Source organism: Leptodactylus fuscus, chromosome 4, assembly GCF_031893055.1.
Source record: "Leptodactylus fuscus isolate aLepFus1 chromosome 4, aLepFus1.hap2, whole genome shotgun sequence".
In the NCBI taxonomy this organism is placed as follows: Eukaryota; Metazoa; Chordata; class Amphibia; order Anura; family Leptodactylidae; genus Leptodactylus; species Leptodactylus fuscus.
The window spans coordinates 30103658-30114937 of NC_134268.1; the positions used below are offsets into that span (position 1 = coordinate 30103658).

At 45.6% G+C, this 11280-nt stretch overlaps 1 protein-coding gene across 1 annotated transcript in view; it reads left to right on the forward strand.

The window, feature by feature from the left end:
- LRP12 (LDL receptor related protein 12) overlaps window positions 1–3750 on the forward strand; it is a 41869-nt gene extending 38119 nt beyond the window's left edge. The window contains exon 8 of the mRNA XM_075270264.1: window positions 1615–3750. Coding sequence (XP_075126365.1) covers window positions 1615–2463 — 849 coding nt within the window. The 3' untranslated portion in view covers window positions 2464–3750. The remainder of the gene's footprint in view (window positions 1–1614) is intronic.
- Window positions 3751–11280: the final 7530 nt, after the last annotated feature.

Below are 11280 nucleotides of genomic sequence, written 5' to 3' on the forward strand. Positions count from 1 at the left end.
GAGCTGACTTTTTCTCATAGGAATGCATTGACCAGCGTTGAATGGCCGAATGCTATACAGTGTATAGCATTCGGCCAATCAATGCTGGTTCTGCAGGATGAGTAAGTTCACATTAGCGCTTGCCTTCCATCCAGAAGGAGTCCACAGGAGGACCCCCCCGAACGGAATATCAGCGCAACTGCAAGCACTGTGCAGTTAAAGCGCACAGACCCATTATAGTCTATGGGGTCCGTGCGCTTTAACTGCACAGCACTCCTCCTAAACACTCTCCTCCTCCTACTCGTGGACTTGGTGACTCTCCTTTAGTTGAATAGTGGGTTCCCCTGAAACGAGCATTTTCCCCATAGACTATAATGGGATTCGATATTCAATCGAGTAGTCGAATATTGAGGCTCTACTCGAAACGAATATCGAATCTCGAATATTTCACTGTTCGCTCATCTCTAGTTGCAACAAAGTACAGCTGTGCGAAGTGAGCTATTGATGGGCCATTGATTCATACAAATAATAGTTCGATCACTGTTCACTCCTGCTCATTGCACTGCGCGAACCTGCCCAGCAGTCTGCCAACAAACAAGCAAATCTTAGCTTTTTCTGCCAGTCGCATCTTTTATTTGGGCATTTGTCAGCAGGTTCCCTGGTATAGTTGGAGCATGTACCGTGGTCAGTAGGTCAAATTTGATCATTCATCCATGTACAATCTATATACTCACATTGACAGTCTTGCAAGTGCTAATAGGCATTCTGTATCATTGATCGGCACCTGTTACAGCTTCTGTCTCAAGTCTCTAAGTATTGTGATATCTTAAAGAAGGGATTCTACCATTAAAATGCTTTTTTTTTTTTTTTTTTCTTCTTTTTTTTTGTCAATCACACGTCGGAATAGCCTTAAGAGAGGCTATTCTTCTCCAACCTTTAGATGTCTTCTCCACGCCGCCATTTAGTTGAAATCCCGGTTCTCTTCGATATGCGAACGAGTTCCCTCTCAGCACTGGGGGTGGTCCCAATGCTGCAAGAGAACGCTCCAGCGCAGCCTCCATCTTCTTCAGGATTGGCCTCTATGAGCGTCTTCTTCCGGAGCTGGGTTTCAATCTTGGGCAGAGCAGACTGCGCATGCCCGCGGCCACAAGAAAAATGGCCACTTACACAAACACAGTAAGCGTAAGCGGCCATTTTCTTGTGGTCGCGGGCGACTATTTTTCTTATGGCCACGGGCATGCACAGTCTGCTCTGCCTAAGGCCTAGAAGATTGAAACCGAGATCCGGAAGAAGACACGCAGAGAGGCCGTTCCTGAAGAAGATGGAGGCGGCGCTGGAGAGAGTTCTCTCGCAGCACTGGGGACACCCCCAGTGCTGTTTTGAGTGCTAAGGACCACCCCCAGTGCTGCGAGAGAACTCTTTTACATACCGAAGAAAACTAGGATCTCAACCGAATGGCGGCACAGAGAAGACCTCTAATGGTAGGAGAAGAATAGCCTTTCTTAAGGCTATTCCTATGTGTGATCGAGTGAAAAAAAAGTATTTTAATGGAAGAATCCCTTTAAAAGATCTTAAGTAAGTGAAGGATTATATAGTCCTTACTGTTATCATAAGTCTTTTTTTTTATTTTCTCAGGCCTCTGTTCTGGAAAATTTGAGAATTGCTGTCCGCTCCCAGCTGGGTTTCACCTCCATTCGACTCCCTATAGCCGGCAGGTCCAGCAACATTTGGAATAGGATTTACAATTTCGTAAGGTCCCGTAACTCTGGTTCTCTGTCTTTGGTGTCCACCAGTGGAGATGGTTCTACAAGCCAAGGAGCTAACCGGGAAGGAGAGCGGGGAAACACACACAGAGGACTCTTCTCTGTGGAGTCCGAAGATACTGATGGGGAGAGCGATAGAAGAGATGCCCAGGGAGCCGTTGGTGGTGTTGCCGCTCCTTTGCCTCAGAAAACTCCTCCTGCTTCGGCGGTGGAAGCCACAGTGAGTGGAAGCGGGAGCTCTACTACTCCAGCATCTAATAGTAGACCAGCAGAGACCACCAGGGAGACCCCTGCTCCAGAACCTCCTGTTGTTAGTCCAGCCCGCCAGCAGCTCAGCAGTGCTCTTAGTAGAATGACTCAAGGTTTGCGTTGGGTGCGAATTACGCTCGGGAGGTCAAGCTCTGCAGGTCAGAACCAAAGCCCCCTGAGGCAGCTCGACAGCAACGGGGCTGGAAGAGAAGAAGACGACGACGTAGAGATGTTGATCCCAGCCTTAGACTTTGACCTCAATGACTGCACTAGACCATTACTTGATCTTGCCTCGGATCAGGGGCAGGGACTCGCACAGCCAAGTGCAACATCTCAAGGAGCAAGGTCCTGCAGTCGCGATGGTCCTTGTGAGTGCTGTGGGATTGTCCACACCGCTCAGATCCCAGACACCTGCCTGGAAGCGGTGCTCAAGAATGAAACTAGCGACGACGAAGCATTGCTACTCTGCTAGACACACACTCGGCACTTGGGAATCGTGTTTGGAGCAATATCTAGTCACCGTTTTGTACTTCACAGAAACCAACAAATGCTTGGAATATTCGGGCAGGAAAAACAAAAAAAAATACAAGAAGTTGATACAGAAGCTAAGTTCTGCGTCTTGGCCCTTGTGGTTACTACCGTGGACATCTGCCTGCAGAGATATTGGTGGATGATCCACCAGCTTTTCATGGTACAGAATTAGAGTCTAGTTTACGCTGTGTATTGGTTAGGTGTGTACGTGGCTCTGTGAGCAGCAGGTCTTTGCCCCCAAACACAACTAGAGACATGACCCCTCCGGTACACACAAATGTCACAACTGCAGAATTCGAACCCAGATCAGGTTGTGTAAATTTTGTTTTGTTTTTTTATTTCATTTATGGAGTGTTATCATTTTGTTATACTTTATTGGTGTGTCTATTATATCATTTTGTATCTGACTTTCAAGCCCTACTCCCTTTTTATTATGTTTTAATAATTTTATATTCTTAAAGGAATTGTAGAAGGGCGAAAACTTGGCTGTCTTACTTCCACAAACAACCCCACGCTTGTCTACGGATTGTGGCGTTGCAAATTGGCTTCAAAGAGTTGTTCGGGAAACCTCTACGGCCACCCCAGCAAGACAGGTGTGGCACTGTTTCTGCAAGAAAGCAGCCATGTTTTTCCAACCCTCACTACTCTAACGTGGAACTGTCACCTAAGCGTAGATACAGCCATTGTGTGTTAGCAGATGATGTAATCTAGCAATTTGCTAAGGAAAAGGCCTTTACATTGTTAATATGTAAGGACTCCAGGATGTTTTTGTGGGGGGGTTAAGGTTTCCTTGTAGATGAATAGATTACATGGTTGTGAATACTGGCTCGGCTAACATATTTGCGGTGTCTTCTGCTGAGTGACGCCGTCCGTTTGGGAACTCTATACTTGAAATCGTGTATATCAGTGGGCACTTACAGCGTGCATTGATGGTACTTCCAAGCATTTTAATTGAAAGCGTTGCACAGAAATAGGCGTTTTATTTTATAAGGGTGTAGTACTTCCTCCTCTCCAGTGATGTCACTGCGCTATAAAGCAGATACAGTATACTGAAGAAAGCCCAGAGTAGGGAAGATGATTTAAAATGATATATAATCTCTATCATTTACATGTATATTTTCCAAAATCCTCATGGTGACTAAGGTGTGTTTTTGTTGTTTAAAGGGATACATGCATACCATGGTTGCACTTCTGCTGGGAGTCATGTTGGTGGCAGGATTCCTGCTAGGCGGCAGGTTGGTGGCCGGACTCTTGCTTGGGAGTCAGGTTGGTGGCCGGACTCCTGCTGGGGGTTAGGTTGGTGGCCGGACTCCTGCTGGGGGTTAGGTTGGTGGCCGGACTCCTGCTGGGGGTTAGGTTGGTGGCCGGACTCCTGCTGGGGGTTAGGTTGGTGGCCGGACTCCTGCTGGGGGTTAGGTTGGTGGCCGGACTCCTGCTGGGGGTTAGGTTGGTGGCCGGACTCCTGCTGGGGGTTAGGTTGGTGGCCGGACTCCTGCTGGGGGTTAGTTTGGTGGCCGGACTCCTGCTGGGGGTTAGGTTGGTGGCCGGACTCCTGCTGGGGGTCAGGTTGGTGGCCGGACTCCTGCTGGGGGTCAGGTTGGTGGCCGGACTCCTGCTGGGGGTCAGGTTGGTGGCCGGACTCCTGCTGGGGGTCAGGTTGGTGGCCGGACTCCTGCTGGGGGTCAGGTTGGTGGCCGGACTCCTGCTGGGGGTCAGGTTGGTGGCCGGACTCCTGCTGGGGGTCAGGTTGGTGGCCGGACTCCTGCTGGGGGTCAGGTTGGTGGCCGGACTCCTGCTGGGGGTCAGGTTGGTGGCCGGACTCCTGCTGGGGGTCAGGTTGGTGGCCGGACTCCTGCTGGGGGTCAGGTTGGTGGCCGGACTCCTGCTGGGGGTCAGGTTGGTGGCCGGACTCCTGCTGGGGGTCAGGTTGGTGGCCGGACTCCTGCTGGGGGTCAGGTTGGTGGCCGGACTCCTGCTGGGGGTCAGGTTGGTGGCCGGACTCCTGCTGGGGGTCAGGTTGGTGGCCGGACTCCTGCTGGGGGTCAGGTTGGTGGCCGGACTCCTGCTGGGGGTCAGGTTGGTGGCCGGACTCCTGCTGGGGGTCAGGTTGGTGGCCGGACTCCTGCTGGGGGTCAGGTTGGTGGCCGGACTCCTGCTGGGGGTCAGGTTGGTGGCCGGACTCCTGCTGGGAGACAGGTTGGCGGCCGGACTCCTGCTGGGGTTCAGGTTGCTAGCTAGGCATATTACTCTGCTTGCAGGTTCCACTGCAGGGTAGGTTACTTGTTTAGGGGTCCCTTTAATGGGTAGTTAATGATGTGCTGCTCTGAGACCTCCTCTGAACCAGCATGGTGGACACCTTCAATTGTAGATCTTTCATACTAGAGCCATCATGGCAGGCTATACTTCAGGGATGGGGGTCGTGTCCTAAATCCAAGCCAATCTGAATATTTCTGCTCTTCATAATACTCTTATATCGTGTATTGGAGAGAGGTATACATATACATCAGGGAAATATACCATAAGAATTAGTCAATTTTTCATATCATGGTTTACAAGTACCAGGCCCATCGTGGTCATGTTCAGTGTGTTGTGCTTACGGTGGCCATATTGCTATACACAGTGATTATGTCCGTTTTGTGGGTTGGACTAGTTTGTACTCTATCATTTTGCTAGAATTTAGTGACCTCACCAGACGTCTGCCAAATGTAAGTGACATGAAGCCTGGCGTACCCTACTTAGTGTTAGAAGCGATCACTAAATTGCTGATCCCGCTATGGGTAGGTGTCGGGCATTTCAGAAAATCCTGGAAGCATGGAAAGTGTTCTTGAACTTGTCAACCATTGAGATAAATCTGTATTGTACGAGGGGAAGTCGATCTCCGCACATCATCCTTCAGGAGCCTCAGGAGTGTTCTCTGTCTAGTGGAGCAGCGGCTCGAAGCCTCGTCTGGAGTATTACACGAGACCATTTCTATGTTCTTGGTTGTTTACAATCTTATGTCTACAATAGGTTTATTTTATTGTATTGGAGATTTGGGAGCATCTGATTTAACTTGAATTTGCATTGGAATCTCAAAAACATTTCACAGTGGTTTAAAAAAAAAAAATCACAAAAATCTTTTTTTAGATCGAGATTTCCATAGGATATCCTTCAGAATTACTTAGAGTTGGACCCACGGTGACCAAGAACCGGAGTCCGCAAGTAGAGACCAGCTAGGACTAGGGATGGCTCGGAAAAGGAGAGGTGGTTTGTTTTTGGTTTTTTAATTCTTAATTTATGTAGATGTTCAAAATAAAAAAATGAAGAAGAAAAAAAACACCCTCACGATCCCCCACTTCTCTCATTCCGAGGCTTCTATAGTCCTCATTGGTCTTGACTTCCTGGCCCATCGCAACAGGCAGAAAATAACCACTTGGCCGGCCACTGGCTGAGACGAGTTGCCACAGTGGCTAGCTGAGCACTCGCTTTGTGTGTTGACGGGGACCCAGAAGTAATCACCGGTGAGGAACCTGGAAAGCATCAGAAGGGGGAAGAAGAGATTAGTGAATATCTCGAACTAGTGAATGTCCCTGGAGCCCACCAGATCAACCCAAGCCCTGCTGATATCTAGATAGATTAGGGTCTTCTCGCTGACTCCATTGCTAAAGATCACGTTTTTTTAGGCTCCTTGGAGCAATGAGTGTTGCTACTTCACTCTTTGGAGCGATGACAACTTCCTCATTGCACCAAAGATGTAAATTGTATATTGATAAAAACAACATCTCTGCAATGGGGGGTAGCAATTCACAAGGGGAAAAGACTTAACCTATCTATCTGCAGTTCTTGGGTGATTGTGACACACTCCCTTTAATTTGCTAGGCCTTGTGAGCAGTAGGTGGACTCTCGCAGAAGACTTTCTCTTATTCACATCCAAACCTGTGACAACTTCTTCTTTAGTTGGGTTGTTCCACCATTGGCCCACCCAGTACATAGATAATTCCCGTTTTAGCGGTTTAGACTATGCCCCCTTACAAAGTGGTGGGACGGACTTTAAAGTAAGGAGATAATACTATGCATTGCCTTGAATTTAGTAAATCTTAAAAAAAAAAAATTAATGTAAACTTGGACTTTATTTCTTAGTATATCTATAGACTACAGTCTCAAGTCTTGCTTGGTAATTGGCCGATCGGTACGACGGAGCAGAACTAACCTTTTCATGGTCTTTCGAACATACTTCTGTGAATCCGTGTATGTGTATTGCTATATACATGCACTAACAAAAAATACAAAAAACACTATGCGCTTTCTTGGATATATTCAGGTGGTTTCTGCTTTTGCTACAGACAGATTTGCTTATACTAATACCATTATTTTATCTGGGTTCTTACTGGTTCATTGCTGGTTCTAAGGAATTTTTCACACTATGTGTTTTTTCTATATTTTGTAATGTACAAAATTCCCAATGTAATACGGCGAACCTGCGATTACATGGGAAAAAAAGAAATCTGCTGTTTTTTATTTATTCTTTTGCCATTTTTTTTTCTTTTTTTCGGGCGTATACTGAACATTATTAATATGGAGGTTGTGTTTGTGTCTGTATGCTATTTATTGAATTTAAACACTTTGACCGGCATTTTACAGCATGTTTCAAGTCCTGTGCATATGTCCTGTGTAGTCAGTGAAACTGACCAAATGTTTTATGTATAAACATTAAATTTACTTTTTTGCTAAACTTTGTGTTTCCTGTTTGTGTCTATGCTTTTATTGACTTAAGAGGGTCCCAACAGGTCGACTGCTGCCTACATAACCATTAAAGGGGTTGTCTGGGGAGTCTTTATTCACTTACCTAGTCTGGAGTAATGCTTCTGATGGACCTGTGCAGAAGTTACTTTTGTCGTCATCCCCCTTCTTTCTCTTCCCCCTTTTTTTTTTTTTTTTTCCCCTCTTCCTTTTCCTCCTCATCCTACACGTCGTCCTCTTCCTTTTCTTCCTCATCCTCCTCTTCCTGTTCCTCCTCATCCTTCATGTCCTCCTCTTCCTCCACCGTCTCCTCTTCCTTTTCCTCCTCCTATTCCTTTTCCTCCATCTTTCTTTTCCTCCAATGTCTCTTCTTCCTCATCCTCCTCTTCCTTTTCCTCCTCATCCTTCTTGTCCTCCTCTTCCTTTTCCTCCACCTCCTTCTCTTCCTTTTCTTCCTCCTTGTCCTCCTCTTCCTTTTCTTCCACCTTGTCCTCATCTTCCTTTTCTTCCTCCTTGTCCTCCTCTTCCTTTTCTTCCTCCTTGTCCTCCTCTTCCTTTTCTTCCACCTTGTCCTCATCTTCCTTTTCTTCCTCCTCGTCCTCTTCTTCCTCCTCGTCCTCTTCTTCCTCCTTGTCCTCTTCTTCCTCCTTGTCCTCTTCTTCCTCCTTGTCCTCTTCTTCCTCCTTGTCCTCTTCTTCCTCCTTGTCCTCTTCTTCCTCCTTGTCCTCTTCTTCCTCCTTGTCCTCTTCTTCCTCCTTGTCCTCTTTCTCTTCTTTCTCTTTGTCATCTTCTTCTCCCTTTCCCTCTTCCTGTGAGATTGGGAAAGGAGGAAATTAATGACCTGTGCTTAGGGAGCTGTCTGACAATAGTAAAACCAGAATCCACAGAGATAGATCTCTCCGCTCACTTTTCCCCTAGGTAGCCAAACTCTGCCAGGAGTTGTGATGTCACCGGAGCCCTTGGGTCCATCAAAAGCATTTCATCAGACCAGTTAAAGGAATACATACTCCCTTGACAACCCCTTTAAATCCTATATAGTGGATTTAACAAGTCCCCCTGGAGTTCTTGATGCCCTCTAGTGGACTAGAAGAACGGTTTACCAGTACAATTCCTAGCAGAGCTGCCAAAACAATATGTGAGATTTAAAGCAGACAACCATGTGAAGTATACGGGTCTGCAAAAACAGAACAGATGGCACATGGATTGTCATTCATGATTTTCACTAATCCATAAAAACGGACAGCCTGCTCCCATATCTTACAGCTTCTTTTCTACGTAAATACTATATATGTGTGTATGGTGTCATATGTGTAAATAACTTTTAATTGCGTTGTGGTTGGGAATCTGCCTCTCTAGAATATTATCCCTATTGATTTTTATTGGGAGCTGAGCTGTAGGAACACCACTTGACTACTATACAGTGTACAGAGTCATCTATCTCACATCTCTGTACTATACAGTATACAGAGCAGAGGTTAATGTTGATCCATGGATCTGTCCACCATTAAGTTATCTTATCTCAAAAACCAATGAAAAGTGATTGAAAAATGTTTCTCCAATGACTTTTCATTAGTTTTTATGATCTTCTGTGATGAGATATCACGAGATAGCAGTTTAACCATTACAAGAAGTTCGGGTTAACTCTCCTACATCTGTACGTAAAACAAGGTCAGAACTATTCAAAAAGTTTCCGTGATCCCTACTAGAACTTGCTTTGTTCTTTTTATTGCTGACTGCTTGCTGTGCACATTTGTACAGTTGGCCTTGACACACTAGATTATTCGGGTAACCGTTAACCAGCCGCCCTGACTACTGTAAAGAATTCCTCGGACTGTTTTTTTTTTTTTTTGCCAATTTGGGTTCCTCCTACTAAAGTTCAATGACTCTAAAAAGTTCATGGTGAGACTTGGGGAGGAGAAACTATGTAATTGACAGATGTAGAAGAGCGTGAAGTGAAGGACGTCTACAAAAGGTTTTCGGGAGTCCTTTATAGTTGTAAAATGGAGATTTACAAGAAAAATTGGGCAATTTGTGCCAAAAAAAATGTATGGTTTTTTTTGTAAACACTTGTGCCCATCTCAGAAATGGGACATGGATGAGTTTTCCAGTGTATTAAATTTTGCAAAGACATGTGCCGTGTGGTCGTGTTGTTAATCCATTGCAGGATGACAGCAATGGACATTAACAGTGGCAGAGTAATTGGCACAACCTCTCTGTGTCAGTTCCCATTTACTACAATGTAAAAAAAAAAAAAACATGGCGGACTCTTCCATCGTGGTTGTTTACTTTGCATGCAGGGATGCGACTGTCGTGCGTTTTACATTGGAGTGAATCCAGACGGACACCCAACAGCGGGGGCTCAATCTTCCGGTCTTTCAATGTCTCTTGCTCTCATCCAAATCACATGACGCCCCCCAACGCCTTACTCTCGGTAAATGTCCACTGTCTGAGTTCTGTCTTCATACAATATCTTTCTTGGGTCACATTTGAGGAGGCTCTCTGTGTTCTCCTTCCAGTTCTGGTATTCTTTAATATCCTGATGGGTTTAGTCTCTTGTATTCTATTATATGAGTATTTTTGAGTTAAATATTCATTGAAATGACGAGAGGAATGTGGTAAATAACAGTTCACAAGTTCATCGCCTCAACCATCTCCGCTGTATATTCCTATGGGGTTTATTTATCTATTGCAATAAATTTGTTTTATTCTATGCATTTAAAATCTTTTTGTATTCTCCCATCACATAGTAATTCTGTTTACCACTGTCTAATTATGGGCTTTCAGTAATATGGGACACATGGATGGCCGCCATAGTCAATTGCCGTCCATATGGCGAACTGGAGAAAGTAAGAGAAAAAACAAATTGCTGTTGCCCCCTCCTAGTGCTCGAGGGTTGGGGTGGGGGGTCGGTATGCTTGCTTATAAGAGAGGGCATGGAGCTTGGCATATTAGTTCTAATGGCAGTGGGTGGTTGTAAGAAGTAGGGGGTTAATATGACAAATGGGTCGGTATTCTTATTGGGTAGGTGTCAAACTTTTTAGACACTTGCTAGGTTGGGTGGCTTTTTGGTCACATTAGATCAGGGGAGTATAGCAGCAGGATGAAGCATGTTGGGGCTTTTTTTTGGAGGGGAAGGGGCCAATTGTACACTACGTAATATACTAAGTTTACCTCCTAGGTGGCTGCTGTTGTACCACTACCACACACAGTATATTAGAGCGGGAGGCCAATATTAAATGAGTGACAGGCATTATATTCTGTAACACCCCCCCTACCCTGCACGAAGGTGCTCCTAGACAATTCATCTGAGCAACATACAAAATCTATTTGGTGTAACTCACAACATACCAGAACAGTCAATAGTTATTAGACAAGTGGTGCTTGGAGGATAACGTTTATGGTAAAGAACATGCAAACACTGAGAACATTGTAGAACTATTTCCATTAAGGCTCAGGCCCCAGGTTGCGGAACACAGCTTTGTTGTTGTTGCTGCAGATTTTGTTGGGTTTTTTTGTGAGACAAAGCCAGGAATGGCTACAAGCGGAATGGGAGATATATATTCAATACAGTTTGTCTGAAATTGTGCAAGATCTTTAATCCTATTAATATTATATGTAAAAGTGTGAGTTTGTGTGTTTGGATGTTTGTTCCTCAATCACCGAAAAACCGCTCCACCGATTTGGCTCGAATTTTCCACAAACATAGCTAATACACTGGATTGCGCAATAGGCTACTTTTCGTCACAATAACGCACATACGTTTTTCCCACGACCCACACAAACATCCAACTCACATCACCATCTCTGCAAAATCACACACTTTGGCCCATAGCAAGCCCCTAAACTTCACATTCCTCTCTACAGCCTCGCCTCTAACCCCACACAATCACATTCACATATACTTCAGCACTTTCACCCTCACCTTCACCATCCTGCAGGAGCCGACCTGTTTCACTCTCCGGCTCAGCCAACTTTACCAACCCCCACCACTGGGAGGATCCGCGGCTCCGCCCACCAGACTACTCCACTCTCTTCACAC